At 45.0% G+C, this 23,346-nt stretch overlaps 1 protein-coding gene across 5 annotated transcripts in view; it reads right to left on the bottom strand.

Annotated features, from left to right (window-relative positions):
- The window catches only part of ETV6 (ETS variant transcription factor 6), a 129,334-nt gene extending 111,447 nt beyond the window's left edge, over window positions 1–17,887 (bottom strand). The window contains exon 1 of one of the 5 annotated variants that reach the window (XM_085233415.1): window positions 17,511–17,887. Coding sequence is in view for 2 of the 5 variants with exons in the window: in XM_085233388.1 (XP_085089514.1) it covers window positions 16,610–16,995 (386 nt within the window). In the remaining 3 variants the exon portion in view is untranslated. Of the gene's footprint in view, window positions 1–16,609; window positions 17,011–17,510 lie in introns of those variants that run through there. The other 4 variants (XM_010716090.4, XM_085233436.1, XM_085233388.1 and 1 more) reach the window with 4 other exon arrangements.
- Between the last annotated feature and the right edge of the window lie 5,459 nt (window positions 17,888–23,346).

The following is a 23,346-nucleotide window of genomic DNA, read 5'->3' as shown; positions in this document are numbered from 1 at the left end:
GTAATAACTGCACAATAACACTGCTTGAGCCAATCTCAATTCAAGGATGGATCCAACCAAAATGATTCTCAGGTACACAACCAAGCCCAGCAGGGGCAGCTCCAAAAATCTCTGTCCAGCTGCTCAAACAACCTGACGCAGATCTGTACAAGCAACTGCTGCAGCTTGGAATGTGCCTGTTCTCAAACAAGGTGGCAAAAAACTTGCTACTTCCAACCTAGGAAAGAAAGGGAGTAATCCCTAGAAGCCAACAGCTAGGCTCTGTCTGCTAACAGAGTTGAGAGAAAGTCTACTAACAGTGAGGCAACAGTATATTTTGGATGTGAATAGGTTGCTCCAAAAGTGATGCCTCCTATTTATTTCCATGTAAACTGTAACAGATACAAGGAGTATAATAATACTATTTGATAGAGCAAATTCTTGGCTACAAAACGCTATTTTTCAGCATAGTCACCACCCTTAGCTACGCATTTTCACCAGTGACAAACAAGAACCTGCATGCCATGCTTGTAAAAATCTCCAAGGCCATCTGGGCCACGGCTTGTCTTCCATGTTGCTGTCGCCCCTGCTGAAATGCACCACTCACTCCCTCACTGAGGTTACATCCACTGTTTTGTCTCCATAAATGTTAAGCGAGCATCAATGAACGTCAACGCATACCATTTATTTCCACATGGAAGAATTCAATGACACACTGTTGCTTCATACACACTTCCATGTCAGACACCATTCTGTCAGACTGCCCCTCTGCTACCATCTGTCACACAGTAACAAAATGTAATGGAACACTGGTGGGAAGGTTCAGCCTCAACTGCTGTACCACCAACATCCACTTATAATGCCAATGGCCAACCTAATAAAATAGGAGGCATTACTTTCAGGGCAGCCCTTGTATTTCAGAGAAACATAGAGGCTACCACAGTCATTCAGCAGGGCTTGCATGGAAGCTACCTTTCTAAATCAGGTATTTTTATTTCCATCAAAATAAATAAATAAATAAAATCCTTTATTTCAGATGTTTAGGAATTGTTCTCGATGATTACAGCATTCCAAGAAATATCTGTAAATAGCCAAGTCTTCTAGCTAAGATTTCTTTTCTAATCTTAAAAAAAAAAAAAAAAATCATCACTGCTGGTACCAGGCAGTGAAGAGGTCCAGTCATTCTATCCACATTGAACTGGTCTGCAGTACTACTACTTTACTATCACATTACCTACGAATGGAGCACAATTGTCTATGGAGAGGTGAGAGAAGGAAATCATATTTCCAAGATGTCACCAAAGACAAAACCAAGAAAGATGAGCACTGTAAATATGCAAGAAAACAATTTAACAACAAATAGAGATTTCTTCCAATACATGCAAAGAACTGATAATAGAATAACAGTCAGATGAACAAGTCAAAGGTCAAACTGAACGGTGCTTTGGGCAACCTTATCTAGTGGAAGATGTCCCTGTTCAAGGCAAGGGGCTAGAAGTAGATGATCTTCAAAGATCCCCTCTAACCTAAACTATTCTATGATACTATGAATGAAAGATGGCTGGAGAACAGCCAACCAACCTAATGAAGTAGCTGCTGCACCAGTCTCATACCTGTCTGAAAAATCTCCTGAATGTTTCACATTTCACAAGAGACAAGAATGAAGAGAAGAAAAAAAATGAACACGCTCAAAGTATGTGAGCCTAGTTTTCCAACTTGCACGTAATACAGAGGCTTGGGAGGAAAATATGACTCCATGTGATGCACTGATATGGGGCAGTTAGGTAGCCTTTCATCACAGCCAGCATCCATCCCTTTCTCCTTTCTCCCCCATCAACAATGTACATACATCTAGGAGAGCTGACTTATCCAGGCAAGATCAGCCTTAAAACCTGCCGGGCCTGAAGTTGTGAAGTCTTGACCTGGTGCTGGAGAGAAGGCAGATAATCAGGCAGTGAGTCACATCTTGCAGCTGCAGGGAAGCAGCAGAGAGGATGCTGCTGTCCACTGCTCACGTGTAATAATATTCAGCAAGTAGCATCCCTCCCCAACCATCTGCCTATATGACAGACATCCAACTCAAGACTCAAGATAGAGCATCTGCACAGCCGTATGGATGTCACCAGCCTCACTTGAGGCTAGACATGGAATGGAGGCAGCTAGTTGGATTGGGAGTTGAGAACAAAATAAATAGTGAGGGTCTACCACCTGCTTGTCTGGCAGGTGTCATAAGGAGGATGTAAAACACTGTTTTACACTGGTTTAAAACATGCAATGGACTCCTGTCACAACCTCCCTCTGGCCTTCAATTTAATATATTAAAAGAAAGAGTAAAGCTACTTAGTACTGCCACCATTTCCTATTTTTGTTGCTGTTTGTACAGTCATCTGCAAAGCTAATGAGAAACTGTCATTATTAGAAAATGTCTAATTTCTGAGGGAAAGGTGTTGCTTCAGTCAACTTCCTTGAGTCTAGAAAAACAAATTAAGAATGGAATTCTTAAATGGTGATTCATTCCGCTTTGTACAAGAATACCTCAAAATAAAAACAAAAGAAACTGACTTTCCCCTTCGCAAATGCTTAGGAATCTGACCAGACTTCCAAGTTTTCTTAACCAATGACATTTTTTTTCATCCCACATTTGAACTCTTGGACAAGGAGTTAACTAAAAAGCAGTAATATTACCTGTGTATCAAGTCCCTCAGCTAGACATCAGCTGAAAAGCACTATTTCACACTAATATCTAGACAAATCTCTAGTGCTGGGGTAATATAAGCTGACAGCTTAACAGTTCTACATTGTAGAATTTTTAGTATTAATTTTCATTAAATTTTAAATTCATTATTCTGGACATGGCTGAGGCTTGCTTTCATGCCTGAACCAACAGACCAGTGCCTTTGAGAGTTTTCTAATAAGAGTTCAAAACAGAAGGGTTAAAAAAAAAAAAGAAAAAAAAGTGAACTGCCCAAAAACCACATCCAGGCACTGTTAAATCATGTGTCCTACTGACTGTAATCCAGCAACATTAATTATACCGGTAGGGGTTACAGTAAGATCATTATTAATTACTCGTGCTACAGAGGCACAAACAGTTTCTACTGAAGATCAGATTCCATTTTTCTAGGCATTACGCTTTATGGAGGGGCAATCACATCAAATGACTTCAAGGTCACAGAGCACGAAGTAGCAAAGCAGAGAGTGAACTAAAGCCTTCTGTACCTCTGTATAATACCTTTAAACCAAACCTATCCTTCCTGCCCAAGATAATGCATACATGTGCCAGGCTGGCAAATTTTTATAATCACATCACAAGGCTAGCATAGAAGATTTAAGAAAAATAAACTAAAACCTATGAGCTGGCCTAGTTTTCAATAGAAAAGATGTCACAAACACTCTTCATGCCAAAGCTAATACAAGGCATATATTGAGTTCACAGGAAAGCTGTGGTGAAGTGGCTCACGAAGAGCTAGCACTTATGGGCTGAATGCATAATTTCCATGTTTGCATGTTTCAGGGATACAGTTTTAATAGATAATTGAAACTCTGAAATGACCTCTGGATTAGGCACATGGGATGAACTTCCTCCCCTGACCCAGAGAAGCTTCACGCTTTGATGCATGGTTAAGCAGGTCCAGTCTGTCTGTCAGCCCTGGCAGTACAGTGCAGCATAAATTTGCAATCATAAAGCAGGAAGGGGGTAGTGTTTGCTGTTCTCAGTCTACCTCAGAAGACTCAATAAATGCAAGCACCTTCTCATATTAAAGCAGTATTCTCCTACAATTAAGGGTAAAAGGCACAGCTAAGATATGTTCAGAAATGCAAAACAAGCCACAGCACAGTTGGAAATCCACAGATGTCAGACAGCGGGGCCTGATGCCGATAGCAGAAGGTTCCTTCATACCTCCAGGCAACACCTCTACCCTTCATGCAAACTGCCCGTGCTGCTTGAGATGCTTGGCCTCTGCTGGTATCAGAAAAAGGAAAACAGTTTCTTAACAAAGAACCACATTTTAACAGCCAAAAGTTAACACTGACCAGTTTTCCTGAAATTACTCTGTTGAGTCTAAAGGGACAGTCCTTGTAATGAAAACAGGTGAGAATCTTTAAGAACGTTGGTTGTGATTTCAAGTGACATGCATCTAGCCAAAGCCTTACCCAGAATTTCGTCAGCACATTAATCCCAGATCAATTGGCACCGCCACTAAAAACATGTGCCCTGCCCTCCTGTACCCATCTCCATGTGCTAGCACAGGCTGTTCACCTTAATCCGGACCTACTGCCCTATCCAGCACATGGCTGCACAAACATCCGTGCCAGCACAAGGGAGGAGGAAGGGGAAGGGTGGGACAGATCCTGCATGGAGCTACCACCTTATCCTGAGCAAACGTCCTCAAACTACTTCTGCAGCAAAATAACAATGATGCACTGCTGTAATGCCTCTAAAGAATAGTTAGAGACCCCCATCAAAGCAATCAACTAAACATCAGCCTGAAGCTGGACATGGCAAATATTCCTTCACAGACACTACCCAAGGAAAGAGGGAAGGTGCGACTCCATACCATAAAAGAGTGCATGAACTTGCAGACCCAGTGAAGGATGAAGATCCAGGCCTCCTGATGTAGTCATAACTTTCCCTTGCCTACTGTATCTTGACTCTTCATAACATGCTAAGATCCCCACTTCTAGTAGTACCAAATCCCCCTGTGCTTCAGAAGGAAACAGTTCTATACAGAAGCCCTCACCAAACAGCTTACAGCCCAACAAGGTAGCCTGCAATGCTCTACCTGCACTTATCACTAACAAAGAGGGCAGAATTTCAGGAGAATAACCATAAAAAGGGAATTGACAGAACATGTAAGTAAGAGCCAAAACAGGAGACTAGACACTAGTTGGCCATGAGAGAAACAGATGTCTCAGCACAAATGACTCGTGCCTGGAAAAATGGTTGGTTTCTAGGGCTTCTTAACAAGCCATGGCCAGCAGAATTAACAATGGATGACAGTGAGACCTGAGTGCAAGAAATGGAGAGAAGGATGTTAATGACCTGGCCATGCGAGCAGCCTGCTACTTCTACACGTTGAGATCTGAGCATTGCCCTTTCATTTAAGGCAAATGCTATGCAAGCCAGCAGCAATGGGAAATCAGAAAGGTTATGATTACCCTTTCATCTAACAAGCTGTTAAGAAATCAAAGTTAAGGTACTTTCCATTAATGGTCTACGCCACTCCTAGTTTACCATTGTATTGCCATACAGGTTATCAAACCCTAGCTTTTTTTCCACTGGGAAGAAAAGATCAGATAGAGACTATCACCACTTTTTAAAACCAGGTGTATCATTTAACTCCTGTTTCAAGTAACTTGAAGAACAAAAGGACCTTGCAATTACCATAGGCTGTGTTTTCCCAGTTATTTTGCCACCACTATTTTCAGAGCTGGGCTTCAGTAATGTAAAAGAAGAGGTAAAAAACTTCAGCTACTTGAGAAAAAAAAACCACAGTGTGGAGTCTGTACATGAATGAGCATTTGGAAATACAATAAAGGAGAAGGTAGAGCACCAAAAAAGGCTCACATCAGAAAATTTAGTCCTGCTTCACGCAGACCAAAAATACAGTGGCATTACAGAGTGCACAGTTAACAGCTCATTTGTTCACAGCCATTGTTTCAAGCACCCAGTTCTATGATGCCTCAACAAGATTCATATCCAAGGCCTAAGTCTGAACAGGAAATCCAAAAGTCAAAAAGTTGAGCGCAGTGCAAACAGATATCAGATGTCATAAATAAAAGACAATCCACAGCACTTGGGCAAAGAAGATATTCCTTAACCAGAGGACTGCAAAATTACTGTGTTCTCACACTGAACTGGGAAAGCTTACATATGTGAGTCTGCATGTGGCACATGGACATACTGTAATTCTGCATGAAATTATAAAATTACATTCCTTGTGTTTAACACTGGACAACAAAATTCCCTCAGCTACTAGTGTCTTTTGAGAATATGCACAGGGCTTTTTCATTTTACCCATGTTGGTAGCAGGTGTAACATCTCAGATGTTCAGGCTATGCAGTCAAGAAGGAGCCCAAAGCAAGGGGACACAAGTTAGGTGGCACTTCAAGGCTGGCTTGCTTACATGTCAGCTGGAGGACTTGGCAGAGGACACACAGGTATTTGCAGGGTTTTTTTCCCGTTTAGCCAGCTCACTTTTGTAGTTTTAATTGCTTACTAACTGCATTAGCGCAAGACAAGCATGATTTGGAAAATAGTTCACTTGTGCCAAAGGAAAACATTTTGTCTACACAGCGTCCCGCGAGAAGGTCCTGTCTACCAGCTTACTCATTTCTTAATCATTAGTGTAGAAAAATGAAGTCTAGGCACTTGGTAAGTAACACTTCCTCCTCAATTTTCTCAGCTGTTAGGAACCTAAAAAGAAGAGTCAAGGGACAAAAAGCAAAAAGACCAAACTACCAGATTAAGATAGTTACTCCAAAGCAGGCTGCAAGCATGCTGATGGCATAAATTAATGGAAGTGCTGGACCTGTCCCTGTATTGTATAACACCTGTTCATCAGCAATACAGTCATGCAGCTGCCTGTTTGTCATCCAAACAAACACATCCTCATCTTGCAAGGAACTGTGTTCACTTGTCTCTTATCAACCATCAGAAGAGGTGTGGCTGGCACAGCACGTAGCATTTGGATTATCTAAGAATCTAATTATTTTTTCCACCCTCTATCAGCCAAATCTTAAGAAGAACCTAGAAAAATAAAACAGGTCAAAGCCCTTTATGCCAATAAATGGCATCACAGCTCAAGAGGAGAATCGAGGACAGGAAAATCCCCAAGAGTGTTCTGGAACAACATTCACTGAGAAGTACTTCATAATCTGAAGAACATTCATCTCATAAATTTCAGACGGTCAGACTGCCTCTGCTGAGGAAATATCAAAACAACAGCAAGAAACAGAGCAGTAGGCCTGATTCATGGGAGCGGTTTTCTCAACTACTACTTTTCCATCTGTCAGAGGTATCAGTGGAGAGTGCAGCATCAAAGTATGAGAAGCCTAAACAAAAACAGAAATACAGTAGGCTTGGTCAGACCAAGGGTCTGCAAAGGCCAGCACCACATCTCCAGTAACAGCCAGTAAGAAATGCTCAGGGCAAGAACATAAGAAACAAACTCTCTCTTGCATGCTCCTCCAGCAATTCATAAGTTTGGTGTTTTCTGAGCCAAGGACTGCATCTTTATCTTTGCAATTCATGGTCTCACACAGATTAATCTAATAAAAACCATCCACTGAAAAGCATCTCCTTTTTGGTCCTGCATTGTAACTTCTGGCAGTAAATTTGATAGCTTCACTGTACGAGGTGTATGCTGGATATTTCCATTTGACCTTTGACCCTCCTAGTTTGCTGGATTTCTCTAACAAAAAATAACCATTCCTGATTCAGCTTCTCTTTGCCTATTAAGACCTTTGTAGGAGAATGCTCATGATTTTCACAGGACTCTACAACAGGCCCCAACTTGGAGTTCCTGTCACAGCAAACTCTTTCCTTTTCCTTCTTAAATCCCTCACTTCCAATCCCGCCCTGTTTCTGTTGCTCCCGTTTTCCTTCCTCCACTAACTTGAGAAATTTGCTACAGTCCCAGAGGTTGCTTAGAGCAGGTAACTAGAAACATGGATACCAGATCCACATTTGGTTCCAACAGCTACCTATCTATCCAGATGTAGAGGGCCATCCCATGTGAAAGCTTGTACCTTGCAGCAACGCTGAGTAAATTTCTGTGTATTTAGCTTATCAAGACAGATTTGCTCAGAGCAGCATAAGCATGGAGCTCTAATGAAAATCAAGACAGAAACTTCAGCCTTGAAATGCTTGCTTACATAGACTCTTTCATCACCATACAACCCTTCGCCTCTTAGGCAGGAGCAGTAGGATTGCAAGGTACTCAGCCGGTACTCATCCCATTAGCATGAAGGGAAACCACTAGCGACGGGACTGACCGATCTAAGGATCACATAATGTCCCAAGAGAACAGTGAGAAGGGAGTCTCAGGCAGGAAGCGAGCAAAAGAGCCTGAGGAGACCATGTGGGAGAGCATGGTGTTATTTTTCTGCAGCTCTAAGTGCCAAGGAACTATGTGAAGACACACTAATGAAGAAGGGCAATCACAGCTCCCTCTTACTCAAAGGAAACTGGCTGCAGCAACAAACACATTAAAACACTGAGCTAATGGAGCCTTTCAAGTACCTTTGAAAACATACACCTATATTAGAGGATGAATGTTAAAATCTGTTCTTTCAAAGGTTTGTTTTTTTGTTGTTTTTTTTTTTTTAAGAGTTTTTTGTTTCATTTGGAACCTTAAAGCTTGTTGTGCATCTATGATGCCTTCCCCTATTGTCTGCAAAGCCAAATATTGAGGCTGAACTGGAGAAATACCCCTAGTGTCAGCTCATTTTCTATTGCTTTGGCCCTACGTTGCTAACGAAGATGGGTCATACCACTAACCATTAGAAAAATCACAATGAAGAATAACCTGAGGAAGCCAGAAAAAGCTTGTCTAATGCTGTATTTCTAATTCACTTCATCTAAATGTGAACCTAAACAAGTGTACTGAGACCCAGTCATAGCTATAATAGAAAAAAGAAAAAAAAAAAAAAAAAAAGGAAATTTAAAGGTAAATACCGAGTACAAAACTATACTAAAGCATGAATAAAAGTCGTATCATTTGAACTAGTGGGACCCACTGTCGTACACCTAAGCCCAAGCTTCCCATGGAGTCAAGACCGTTTTAGACAACAGATACAGAGAGTATTTTCTTCTTTCCATTTAGCCAATATACCCATTACAAAGCTGGAAAATGCTCTGGAGCTGCAGAAATGGAAGGCTTGTTTTCTTACTCCAGTCAATAAATAAATACCTCACTAAATCAGCAAGACAAGCAATCAGTGCAATCACAAAAAAAAAAATTTGCTTAAAAAGAAAACTTGAATCAATTAAAAAATATGTCAAAATGTACCAGATGCTTCCTTTTCAAGTACAAATATCAATTTATTTATTTAAGATCACTTTAATTTCTCAGGGTTTGGGGGACACAAAAGGTGGTTGTATACGTAATTACATTTCACTGCAAAGCCAAATACAGTCTATCATAAATATCATGTTAAAAATAAAAATCAATCATTCATCAAATAAAGTAATTCATTATTTTCCAAAATCAAAAGATTTAACAAAAAGCTAAGGAAAACTATGAGGCTATGTAATTACTTACATAGATACTTATGAACACTGTATAGGTTAGCAGAAAGGAGACCTAGATTTAGGCTAAAGACCATGTTTAGCTGCACATCAGTGCTTTAATGGCTCTCCACAGATATGAATCAGTCTTTCTTTAAGACAAAGAATAAAGTACACACGCAAAACTATCAAAACTGATTTGTAAATCAATTCCTCTCCTTGCTGCTTTAAAAAATTCACAAAGGTCTGTACAAAGGACAGCACTTCTTCATAAATGAGATGGTTCAGCAACTGCTCACAGCATTTGGCCAGGTAGCAAAGCAGCAGATCCTGTCCCCATCCCTGCAGCCTCCTGTAAGGACACCACTAGTTGCATACATGAAAAAAAAGAGTTAATTCTTCAGAAACACATTTCATAAGGGTGATAATGGGAACTGTGAGACTTTTGGAAAAGCACAGTTCAACCCACTTTTGGCTCCTGGAAGTAAACAATGTCTGTCCCTCAAAACCAGAAAACTTCTGTTTTTCAGCACTGATCTGTAATTCCCCTTCTATGTATTCCCTGAAGGTTTTCCCCTTTTTCATTTGAATCTGAATAATTAAAGCAACAAAACCAACCTCTTGCTACTCCAAGCAATCCAGACTTTACAAGACCCTCGAAGACTCACAGACAGATTCTTCCTCAACTCTCTTCACAAATAACAAGTGCTCTTGAAATCAAGACTGTTAGGGGTTGAGTCAGAGACTTCAGAAACAATTTGGAGGAGACTAACAACTACTTGAGACCAGCCTTATAGTTTGCAGAATTTTACACTGGAGCATCTACATGCCTGTATAATATCAAAGCATGTCTGTCTTGCCTGGGATCTTGTCTCTAAAGGATAAGAAGTCCATCTCAGGAAAATCTTAATAGAAAAAGCAATCTTCTCCCATGGTAATTACAGAGGTTTTTTCCCCCAGTAAAAGCTGTCAGGATTAAAATCTTCTATGTATTCCTCTACCCACTTTTTAAAATCCATTTGTATTTACAGCCTCTGCAGCATCCTGCAGCGGTGAGTTCCATAATTTAACACAGATGGAAGAACTTGTTTCAAACTTGCTCAGTGGTAATTTCATTGCTTGTGTAGTTGTGTACTATCAGGTAATTGCTCCCCATACACTACTACTGTGTGATTTTATAGATCTCTATTATATCGCCCTCAGCAGTCTCCTTTTCCAAACTGAGTCATTTGAAGAGTCACAGGCAATTTAGCTTCTCTTCCTATGGAAGGTTCCCCAGGCTTTTCATCAACTTCACTACACATTTCTGTTTATTTTCCAGTGCCACTACAAGCCCTCTTAATAATCAGTAAAATATGCTATAACCAGAACCAACACACAGCATGAATTCAAAATGCAATATACAGATCTCTTCTGTTTTGTTCTCAGTTCCTTTCCTGCTACAGGTTTAATTGCCTGTTTGACCTCTAGCTGAAACCTGAGCTCATTTTCCCTTTCATTTCTCCACAGAGTTGTTTCCTAAAATCAGGAAAAAAAATAAGGCCTATCAGCAGACAAACCAAGATCAATAGCACAGGACTGACTAGCTCAAGGAGACCTCACTGTTTCTGTTAAGCAGAAGAGCCATGCTCAAACCTGCCAGGGGGAAAAGAAAAACTGGAAATACCTCACTTCATCCTTCTCTGAGCCTGCAGAGCCCAGCTATTGTCCACGAGCATGATCAAGCTGGCTGTATATACTATTAATTCCCTCTGATAGTGCTTTGAGGTTTAAGAGAAGTTGTGATTTATCTCATCTGGGAGGTAACAAAAGCCAGCACATGGTCAGTCAACGGTGGTTCTGATGATTCAGCTGGTGTGGGGTGACTTACTAAGGCACTACCTTCGCTGTGTTTGAGCCCAGTGTTTACAGGGCAACACACTGTACACAACCCAGGCCACATACCATGAAATATTTTACAGCTTATAACTTTCTTCCCCTGGAAGCTACTCCTACACTTTCCCCAAATCCTATTCCAGTGAGCCCATTCACTGAACTCACTTGACAGTGCAACAGCCACTCAGACTGTCATCTGAGGAAAGCATTTTATCTCTACCCGCACCCCGGTTCTTGTAACTTCCCAGTACCCTGGGACACAGCAGGATCCTTGTCCCTCTCTGAAAAAACTTCAGCCCTTCTCTTCCTCATCTCCACAGTCACAGCAGCTACATGCACCCACACCAGGCTGTCCACTTTTAAACTGGAGAAAGCTGGTTCTCTAGAGCTGTGGTGAGCCACCGCTCCAAATCAGAGCCACCGCTAAGGGCAGCTCACCACTGACATCCTATTGGCCCTACAGGCTTCAAGCTGCACCTCAGTGGGGCTCACTGGAAATCTCCCAATCACTCCTTGCTGATGTAGCATCAAGGACCCATCCACTGGGAAACGATTCTTCCAGTGGCTTCTATTGACAAGCAGGAGAGCGGAGCCTTGCCCCAGAGCTTCTGGCTCCTCAAATCTGGCTCCTCAAATCTTACTGCCTGTAATGTCCGACCCTGGACAGGTTTGAGAAGATCTGGCTTTCATGTGCTTTTATACACAGGGCAGACTCAAAGAAAAGAACTTGCCATTCAAGGGGTAGTGTGCTGTGGCAATGTTCTGCGGTTCTGCTCTACCAGAAAAAAAAAAGGAGACATCTGTCAAAAGGTGCAATTCCAGCAAAGACACCAGATGAGTTTCAAGAGAGTGGGAAGGAGCTCCCCGATACTGCTGTTGTGTTGGGTTTACTCCATTCAACATTCAAGCACATCAGCAGAGTTTCACAGTGCACCATTAACGATGGAGGCTTATTTTACAGCAAGTCCTTTTAAGGGGAAAAAAAGGAGAACAAAAGAAAATGTGGTTTGCAGATTCTGAATGCCTCACCCTAACTGGATAATTCTATCCCTGAATTCTGGTAGTACTATCTCTGGCATTTTATTAAACATTTCATTTATCTGGTAGAACTCCAAGCTCCTGGATTTCCACAGGTTCCCATACAATTCAGAAAACATTCCTAGTTTCCAGTAATAGATGCTTTGGAGGAGCCCACTGAATTCATAATGGAAAAAAATCACTTCATCCGTACTTGGTTGAAAAACGAATGTTACAAACAATCTCGCTTTCTACCACATCCCATCAGTTTTAAGGATGCTCCTTTGTTGGTTTCCTCTAGATTTAACTCCCCATTTTCAAAACGAATAATTTAGAAGCTTGCTCAGACCCTACTTGGGCTAGCTGGGGAAAAAAAATAACAATTCACACAACAAGAAATCACTTCTAGTTCCTATCTACAACAAATTTTCATTTAATTATAGAATTGAAAATCTAAACTCTGCATTTAATATTAGCCAGCTGTTAATGGTTTAACATGCAAAATCCAGCTGTCACATTCAAAGTATTTTTGTGGGGCTATTTAACTCTCTCAGTCACACCCAGCGTTACTCTCAGCATCATACACATTTATAAAATGATTTACAATACCATTAATTCCCATGTGCAAACATTCCACAGTACACCGACCAACACCGACACTGTGATTGCCTGTCTCTCTTTCTTACCCACCTTGTCCTCTCTCCAGACTGCTTCAGTGCTGACACTATTTGCAAACTATACAAGGACAACCCTAAAGCAAAGGAAACTGCATGCAGCTTAACAAGGGATAACCTTTGGAAAATCATTTAGATGAAGAATCATTTGTAGTTTTCCTTAATTGCTATACCCAGTTCACTTTAGAGCTCAGTAGTATTACAGTCAAGAAGCAATATCATCTATCACTGAAAGGCCTAATTCCATTCAAAATGCATTATTTACTGCTGCTCCAAACATTCCATAAACAAACTTAACTTCAGCTAAGCTTTCCACATTTATTTTCTACCCAACAGTGGCATTTTTGAAAGAAAGAAAAAAAAAAACAAAAACACAATTATCATCTACTTTCGAGTTCCATGTGCCACTAAAGAAATACACGAGGCAAAAAGTTGTCCTCTGCTCTCCAATAAAATACTGCCCAAAGACAACTCAGCAACACTAGACCCAATATTGGCTAAATTTGGCTTGCATTGTAGTCCTAAAAAATAATCCAGCAAAAGAATCGATTGCCTCAACTCTGCTGTTAGATGCGCAAGAAGCTGTGGTAGCCTGTCTTTGCTCTTGCTCTCTCTGACTGCTTAGAATCATAGAATCATCAATGTTGGAAAAGACCTACAAGAACATCTAGTCCAACCATCCACCTATCACCAGCAGTACTCATTCATTAAGCCATGTCCATCAACACAACGTCTAAACATTCCTTGAACACTTCCAGGGTCGGTGACTCCATCACCTCCCTGGGCAGCCCATTCCAGTGCCTGATCGCTCTTCTAGAAAAGTAGTATTTCCTAAAATTCAGCCTGAATCTCCCCTGGTGCAACTTGAGGCCATTCCCTCTAGTTCTAATCACCAGTTACACGAGAGAAGAGGCCGACCCCCAGCTCACCACAACCTCCCTTCAGGTAGTTGCAGAGAGCAGTAAGGTCTCCCCTGAACCTCCTCTTCTCCACACTGAACAATCCCAGCTCCCTCAGCCACTCCTCATAAGACTTGTGTTCCAGACCCCTCACCAGCTTTGTTGCTCTTCTCTGGACATGCTTCAGAACCTCAATGTCTTTCTTGTAGTGAGGGGCCCAAAACCTCAACACGGTACTTGAGGTGCAGCCTCACCAAGGCTAAGTACAGAGGCACAATTACTTTCCTGCTCCTGCTAGCAAAACCAGGATGCCACTGGCTTTCTTGGCCACCTGGGCACACTGCTGGCTCATGTTCTGCTGAGTGGTGGTCAATACCCCCAGGTCCATTTCCTCTACACAGTCTTCCAGACACTATGCCCCAAGCCTGTAGCATTGCCTGGGGTTGCTGTGGCCAAAGTGCAGGACCTGACACTTGGTCTTGCTGAACTTCAGCCCACTGTCTTCAGCCTAGCAATCCAGCCTGTCCAGATCCCTCTGCAGGGCTTTGCTACCCTCAGGCAGATCAACACTTCCTCCCAACTTGGTGTCATCTCCAAACTTATTGAGGGTGCACCCAATGCCCTCATCCAGGTCATCAATAAAGATGCTGAAGAGGACAGGCCCCAGTACCGACCCCTGGGAAAGTTACAAGTCCCCCAACAAAGTGTCAACAGTCAAAACAGAACACCACCATTGCCACCTCACATAGTGTGTGACCTAAAAATCCAGGAACAAATCAGACCACTCACTCTGCCACTCATTTCTGCAATAAACATCATTGTTTCCATGTTGCATTACAAATACTTAGCCTCACCACTACCCTGCAGAGATAGGTTCATTATTATTTTATGCCTGTTTCACAGAAAGAGAAAGCAAAGGCCAAAGAGAACATTTTCAGAAGCACTTGCTTATGATTTGCTGCTGCTCTGGGGATACCCAGCTTATGGCACTGAATCACAAATATTCCAAAACAAACGCATGCAAAAAAATGCAAACAGCTAATTTTTGGACTGCAGCTCAGAACTATACTACTGCCCAAAAACACAGGTTGCCCCCGCTTTCCCTTCTCACACAGTAAGCAGATTATCAGGAAACTTTTTGTCAGAAGACTTCACGATGCAAGGTGTCATTGGGAAGCTCAAGAACCCAGACAACTTTCTAAAAGCCAGGTGTAACTGTGAGTTTACCTTCTGCTTATCACCACTTCTATCAGCAGAGCGTCGCTGAACTGCCTCCCTCCAAAAAAGCAATTTGAGATGCAAGGTACAAAAATACGTGTAAATTATCATTAAAGGATCCTCTGTTTAACTGGGGCATTTCAGACCGGGGCTGCTGTTTTAATGGGTTGCCTCCCAGGAAACTGACTTCTCCTATAATGACACAATGAATAGTAACGACCAGTGTTTAATTGGGACAGTGTTAGTAAAATCTGGCTTCAAAGGGATTAAATAGGTTGGTGGAAAGGAGTTAAGTAATTAATCAAATGTTAAATACGTATGTACTTTTATACTCCGGCTTTCTCCTATGCAACACACTGAACTTAACGGGAGTTTTCTCACTGACACTAACACAAGAAGCATCAGCCTTTTAGTAGAGGCTCACCACCAGCCTTGCAAGTGCACACTTGAGCACTGGTGGGACCAGACATTAAGTGGTTTTCTCTCTCTCGGAGGAAGAAATACGTATACACGTATCTGCCACAAAGCAAATATATACCGATATACAATCACACATACCAACTTGACATAAACAAAGATACTACTGCAAGTTTTTACTGATTACAAGTAGTTAGATATGTATCAAAATTTCATCACCTAACAGTTTTCCTAAAAGTGTTGGAGTGCTTCTCCAATAATGTAGATAGACAGTGCATTGAGCATCCAAAGCACAAGTAGAACCTGAGCCTTCACTCCCTTCATCAGAGCTTTCCACGGCTCATCGCCCAGCTGCTGGGGAATTTACGGCACACGGCCTTGCCCTGTGTTGGGGCAGGGAATAAAAACAGAAAAAAACCACCAAAATGCATTCACCATTACCACCTTGCCAGTTCACAAGCTCCTAATGCAACACCTCAGACGAAAACTACTTCTCAGAGCAACACACCAGCTCTCCAGCCACTCTGATAGGCATGGAGCTTGCTCCCGTGCCACAACCCACAATCTGCAGAAATAATGGCACGCTCATACAGTCACACAACTGCTAAGCAGATCTTCCGAAATCTGGGTGCCCACCGCAACCGGCTTTCGCTCCATCTGTCTGAAACAAGTGGCCAAAAAGCCAATGGTACTAAGGAAAACCAAACAGAAAGTTATCCAGAGTGGTTTGGCGAAGAAATGTTATCAGTTGAAATTCACTTTTCTGTCTGAAAGACTTGCTATATTTGAAACTATTAAAACCAGCACAAGGAGATGAGCCAAAAAAATTCTCTGTACCCCTTCTAACTTTTTCCTGTGTTCCGATGGCCCGGTATTCACTAGCACTCGGGACGATGCCTTAAATGCTGCACATGGATGGCAGCTTCTGCTTAGGCAAAGAGAGCTGTGAGAGCCCGCACATGGACAAAACACTCTGAGCAGTAAAAATAGGTCCAGACTGCAGTGCTTGGAACAGGTCACTTAAAACAGGCATTTCACATTCCATGTGAACCTGCCTAGTTAAGTGTAATGAAAAATCAGTGGTCAGTCATTTCAAGACCCCAGTACACATTTCCTTGGCTCTCTCCCGACATGGATGCATCCCTCTCCAGACAACTCTGGAAAACACTGCACCAAGGCAAGGAAAGGAGCACTTCTACTGTTCCCAAAACCAGCAGCGCCCTTATTGCTCACCCGCTGAGAACAGAAGCCTCCTATGCCAAAGCCACCCATCTCCAAAAAAAGGAAACGCAACCCACCCCACACTACTTGTCTCTGACGGTTGTCCACAGATCACTCCCCACATTCCCGTGGAAGTTACTAACAAACGCGCAGTTTCTGCGTGCGGGAGTTTGCTCGGCCAACTGTACGCGTCTGCCTGCGTTAGCACTGTGCCGCTCTGCAACACGCACATGCTGCTCTGTGACCCCGTGTGTCCGCCGTGCTGCGGGAAGACCAGCCGGACCCCGAGGTGTGGGACCCGAGCGCGTTTAATCCAGAGACAAAATAGAGCCGGGCGCTTCCCCGCCGCAGTCACGCCACAGAACCCGAAAGCCTCCTCGGCCCAAAGGCGCCGAGGGGCAAAAAGCGCGGTGCTGACCGCTGCGCTCCCTTCTCCAGCGGACAGGGACGGGGCGAGCGGCATGGAAGGGGGGGCGCGAGGGGCGGGCGCTGCCCTCTGCGGGGAGGGAGGGCGCCGGGTGAGAGGGACGTTGGGATCTGTCTGCACTGCCCGCGCGGTGCCAAAGGGACACGAAAAGAGGCGAACTAAAAAAAAAAAAAATTATTAAAAAAAAGTCAAAAAAAAAAAAAAACCCCACCTCGCCGGTAATAAAGAATAAAGCCAAATAAACAGAAGGGGAAAGCCGTGCCGCGCCCGCGGGACCCCGAGGAGCGCATCCCCTCTCGGCAGGAAACTTTCTCCCAACTTTGCGCCCCGACCCGAGGCACCGTCCCCGCGTGAAAGAACGCGCCGCACCCGCGGGGCCGGCGGCGGACGCGGAGGGCAGGGGGGCTCAGCCCCCGCCGGAAAAACACGCAGACACAGACAAGGCGACAAAACGCAGCAGAAATAAACTAAACCCGGCAAACAAAGCTAAGCGAAGCAGCGTGACACAGAGGGACGGCGGCAGCGGGCGGGGCGGCGGGCCGGCTCGTTACCTTGATGCAGCACTGGGCAGCAGGCTCAGACATCTCTCAGGAGGAGCTCCGCGCAGCCCAGCGGGCGGCCGGGAACTTCTGGGGCTCTTCCCACCTCCCGTTCCCCCGCCGGCCCCTCAGGAGGAAGTTGCGGCCGCCACCGCGGCCCGCGGAGCTGCCCGGGATCCCCTCCCCGCCGCCGCGCTCCGGGGGGCGCTCGGAAGCTGCCGCCCCCCGCCGCGCGTGGCCGTGTGCGCGCGTGTGCGGGACCGCGCGTGTGTGAGCGCGCGTGTGCGCGGGGCAGGGGGGAGAGCGCGAGGCGGGGGAAAGGAGGGAAAGGGCGGGCGCTGCCGCCACGGCCCCCGCTGCCCACCAGTGTTTTCCTTCCTGGAAGAGAAACCGAAAGGCGGCGCGGGCCCGGCCGGCCGTGCCCCGCCCATGAAGCCGGAGTTTCGGGGGCCCGAAAGTGACGTGAGTTCCCGGCAGCCGGCCCCGCCCCTTAAAGGTGCCGCCGCGGCGCGAAACGGCCGTGAACGGCAGCCGCCCGCGTGCGCCCTGGCGCTGAAGGACAGCCGAGAGGAAGGGGTCTGGGCGGGCGCGGCTCGGCTGGGGTCGGCGTGCTGCGTTCTGCGCCGCTCCGCCGGGGGGAGGCGGCGCGGGAGGGCCGTTGAGATGCGCCAGCGTGGGCGGAGAACCCGGCGAACGGGTGGAAGGTGCTGAGGGAGGCGGTGAGCGGAACGGCGACGACAACAATGGCCTTTGTTCCGCACGCGGGGCGGCCCCTTTAAGAGCGCAGGCCTGGAAGTGGCACGGGAAGTCCGGGCAGGGCGCAGCGGTGGCTCCGCGCGGTCCTACAGTAGGCGATGGAGGAGATGAGGAGCCCCGAGTAGGGCTGCGGAAGCTAAGGGGAGTCTTGCCGCCCCACGCACACACACGATGGAGAAGGGAGCTCCGCGCTTCGCAAAGAGCGAGCGTGGCACGACGCCCGGCGCCCAAAGGGAAGCACCGCGCCTTCTCCCAGCTGGCGTGCTGGGGACGCGGAGTCTGTTTTGTCGGTCGGGTCCCACACCTCGGGGTCCGGCTGGTCTTCCCGCAGCACGGCGGACACACGGGGTCACGGAGCAGCATGTGCGTGTTGCAGAGCGGCACAGTGCTAACGCAGGCAGACGCGTACAGTTGGCCGAGCAAACTCCCGCACGCAGAAACTGCGCGTTTGTTAGTAACTTCCACGGGAATGTGGGGAGTGATCTGTGGACAACCGTCAGAGACAAGTAGTGTGGGGTGGGTTGCGTTTCCTTTTTTTGGAGATGGGTGGCTTTGGCATAGGAGGCTTCTGTTCTCAGCGGGTGAGCAATAAGGGCGCTGCTGGTTTTGGGAACAGTAGAAGTGCTCCTTTCCTTGCCTTGGTGCAGTGTTTTCCAGAGTTGTCTGGAGAGGGATGCATCCATGTCGGGAGAGAGCCACTGGAGTCTTGAAATGATTGACCACTGGTTTTTCATTACACTTAAAATAGACATTTTACATCACATACAGTGTTTTTGCGGCCACGTGTGAGGTCATACCCCCCTTTGTTCCTGCTGTTTGTGTGGATATCTCCTGCTCTTCAGTCCCAGCCTTCACCACAAGATGTGGTGAGAAGGACACCTGCTCACCCAGGACAGGAGGCTGCTAGGACATGCTGGTAGGCATCCTGGGACAGGCTGCCACAGGCCATTTTGCAAACCAAGACCAACTAACTCCCTCTGTTGCAGCTTGTTGCAGCTTCATTTTAAGCAGTCCAGGAAACTAAAAAAGAGGAAGGGAAAATAATATTCTCCCTCAGCTTAGCAACTGATGACTTTTTAATATAGGGCCAACTCAATAACAAAGAAATCTTATCTACCCTGCTCTGCTCTACAGGACTGCACTGCTGGAGAAGAGTCATTGCATCTTGATTGCTTTTATGGTGCAACTCTCTCTGCTATTATTCTCTCTACTTCATCATTGTATGACATTTTCCCTTTCATCCTGCATGAATACTGCTGGCTTTCCCCAAGTGCTGAGTCATTATTCCGTACCTCATGGCAAGGGAGTTTTGTGATTCCTTATGTTAAATGTAGAAATTAGAGATGGAAAGGACCTGTTAGGTCATCCACTCCACATCCTCACTGGTAGGATATTTACAACATGTGATTGATCCATCCACATTAGTTTTAAGTTAGTTAGGTAATGGGACTTTCACCTCTTCCTTTTGGAGTCTGTTTCATGGTCTGTCAGCTCCCCTGGTTGGGAAAATATTTGGTCCATATTTTCATTTGTCCAGTTTCACCCAACTACTCTTGGTTATAGCTGTATTTTACTACCCTAATTTTTCTTTTTTATGGCTCTCTCTGCTTTTCACCCAGGTATCACTTCTTTTCCTAGCCATTGACATTTGTTCTTTTCATCTCCCTTTTTTTATCAGTCCTGCAGCCACTTTGTCACTGTCATTGGTCATTAATTCTTACCTATCTCTCACCCAGCCACTTTTGGAAACAGGTAACTTCCCTAGTCCTTTGTGAATGTAGCTAATGCTCTGCAATGGTTTAGTCTGTCTGCAAGTTGTCTCACTAGCTTCAAAATTTGTTGTCTGCCACCACCGTGAATCAGTGTTATGTACCCTCTTACTCCTCAATGTTTCCTCTTGCAATATAATTATAATCTAATGTTCTCCATGACAGTTATGGTGAAGCTGTGTGTCCTGGGTCTAATTTTTTTCTGCCCATCATTTTGACATCCGTATGTCCACTCTTTCAGGGTTCTCTGGTATCTATACAAATTTTCATCCATTTTGGTTCCTGTCATTAGTTGCCATCTCCTGAGACCTCAAACTACATGGTCCTGGCTGCTGTGCTGTACAGGAGACAGGAAATGTTACCACATCTCCTGGTGAGCAGGATGGTCTGTGGCTGCACACAGTTGCTCTGGGTGTGTGAGGAGAAAGCTTCTCCAGCTGTCAGCTTCTCTTTAGATCTGTTCTGTATGGAGATTGCCCAGAGCAGAATGGAAGTGCATTAGCTAATATTAAACCTTGAATGGGCTCCCAGCTGGTTTATTTCCCTCCTACCAAGAGTCTACTGCTCAGCTTACCTACAGGGAGGATCCTGTAGTTCAAAGCAAGATTTATGATCTCACAGAGTCACCTTTCATAGATGTCCTTGCCAGAAATCCCCTAACTTTTTGCTCAAATAGATGGTAGCAATACTAATTCAGGCAAAAGGTAATCCTATTCTGGCCTGTAACGTGACACCAAGTTTCTGCCTTGATTAGGGATGTCATGGGAAAGGGAGACTGTGGTATTGGAAGGCAAGAGCAGGAAGAGAAAACTGTAAACTGAAGAACGATCTTTTTGCTTGTAGTGGCCTGAAAATCTGGCATTGGGTGTTCATACTTATAGTTTAGAGTTTGTCCCTGAAAACAGAGCAAGCCCCTGCTTGTAGTAGGTGACTCCCTTCTTAAAGGCACTGAGGCTCGCTCCCCTCTGCTTGCCTGACATGGCTGTCTGGAGAGGCCTGCTGCTTCCCAGGAGCCAAGATCTGAGAAATTGCCAAGGGAGTGCCACCGCTTGTCAAGAGCATGGAACTACTATCCGCTACTGCTCTTTCATGTGGCCGTGAAAGGCAATGGAAACCGGAACATAGGCAGAATCAAAGAAGACTATAAAGCCCTGGCAGCACATGTGAAGAACACTAGTGCCTTAGTTAACTTCTCCAAGTGGTAAAACTGGAGAGGAAAAAGGGCAGCCAAAAATAGACTTATAATGCATATCAACTCCTGGATATGTGGTTGGTGCAAGAAGCTTTTGTTTCTTACGACAGTGGGACTTTCTATGAAGATTATAAGCTATTAGGGAAAGGTGGGATCCACCTGCTTAGAAGAGGCAGGACAACTTTTGGCACGGGCTAGCTAACGTAGTAAGGTGAGCTTTAAACTAAAGGACTGTGGGAGTGGGATCAAAAATGCAATTCTCATGGCACGCTCACAACTGGAGAATGAGCCAAGCCAATCAGAACTGTGATAAATGTTCCTTAGCTGCCTCTCGTGAGATGAGCCTGAAGAACAGTCACTTCAATGATGTGTATAGCTATGGGGAATGCTCCTGCATTTCTCAAGGGAAACCTGCATCCTCAGCTCCTTGTTCTTCTCTGAAGCGACTGTGTACCAATGTGCATGGTGTGACAAATAAGCAGGAAAAAATAGCCACGTGCAGTTGGCCCTTGATCTCATTGTGATCAGAGAGACGTGGTAGGACAGCTTGCATTTACTTCAGACCACCTGATCAAGGTGGAGGAAGTTGGTGAGGCCTTCTACAGACAGCTGAAAGTAGCAGTTTGCAATCCTGGGCTTCAGGAGTGTGAACTATGACCTCTTCAAGGACCTGTTGGAAGTATCCCATGGGTTAGAGCATTGGAAGGTAAGAGAGCCCAAGAGAGTTGGTTGACTTTCTAGTACCACTTCTTCCAAGCTCAAGATCGATGCATCCCTAAGAATTAGAAATCAAGCAAAGGTGGTAGGGACACACATGGGTGAGCTCATGGAAAAAATTCAGTGGAAGAAGATAGTCTATGAGATGTGGAAAGGGGGTCTGGTCAGTTGGAAAGAATGTGGGAACATTGTCTAGGCATACAGGATTGCAGTGAGGAAGGCTAAGGCCCACTTGGTATTAAATCTGTTGAGGGAGATCAAGGACAAAAGGAAAGACTTCTTTAAGTATGTCAGTAACAAAAGGAAGATCTGGGAAAATGTGAGTCCACTGCTGAATGAGATGGATGTCCCACTTACAGAGGACACTGAAAAGGCAGAGTTACTGAATGCCTTTTTTGCTGCAATCTTTACTGCTAATGTTGCGCCTCAGAAATCCCAGAGCATGGAGGTAAGAGAGAGAATCTGGGGAAAGAAAAACTTCCCCTGTTTGTGGAGGTTCTGGTCGGAAATCATCTAGGCAGACTCAACACACGCAAATCTATGGGCCCCAATAGAATTTACCCATGAATGCTGAGGGAGCTGGAGAAGTGATTGGCAAGCCACTCTCTATCATCTTTGAAAGGTCATGGAGAATGAGAGAGGTGTCTGCGGACTGGAGGAAAGCCAGTGTCACTCCAGTCTTCAAAAAGGGCAAGAAGGAGGGAATTGGGAAACTACAGGCCAGTCAGCCTCACCTCCATCCCTGGAAAGGTGATGGAAGAGGTTGTTCTGAATGTCATCTCCAAACAAGTGGAAGAAAAGAAGGTTACTTGGAGTAGTCAACATGGATTCCCCAAGGAGAAATCATGCTTGACCAGTCTATGATAGTCTATGATGTCATGACCAGCTGGGTAGATCAGGGAGAGCAGTGGATGTTCTGTACCTTGGCTTCAGCAAGGCTTTTGACAATCTCTCATAACATCCTTGTAGGTAAGGTTTGCCTATCCTTTGTGGGATAGACAAACAGGCAGTGAGATGGGTTGAGAACTGGCTGACTGGCAGACCTCAGTGGGTTGAGGACTGTGGCATGTGAAATCTATTTCAAGGCCTGTGGCTAGCAGTGTTATCCAGGGATTGTATTTGAGCCAAATTTGTTTAACATTTTCATCAGTGACTAGGGTGAGGGGATAAAGTTGTACTCTCAGCAAGTTTGCTGATGATATGAAGCTGAGAGGAGTGGTTGACATACCAGAAGGCTGTGCTGCCATTGGATGAGACCTGGACAGGCTAGAGAATTGGGCAGAGAGAAACCTAATGAGGGTCTGCAAGGCAAGTGTAGAGTCCTACATCTGAGGAGGAATAACCGCACACATCTGTACAGGCTAGGGGCTGATCTGCTGGAAGCGAACTCTGCAAAGAAGGACCTGGGTGTCCT

The sequence above is a fragment of the Meleagris gallopavo genome, chromosome 1 (genome assembly GCF_905368555.1).
Source record: "Meleagris gallopavo chromosome 1, MGAL_WU_HG_1.1, whole genome shotgun sequence".
NCBI lineage: Eukaryota > Metazoa > Chordata > Aves > Galliformes > Phasianidae > Meleagris > Meleagris gallopavo.
The sequence above is the reverse complement of the archived record's forward strand: the minus strand, read 5'-3'. Positions and strand labels throughout refer to the sequence as shown.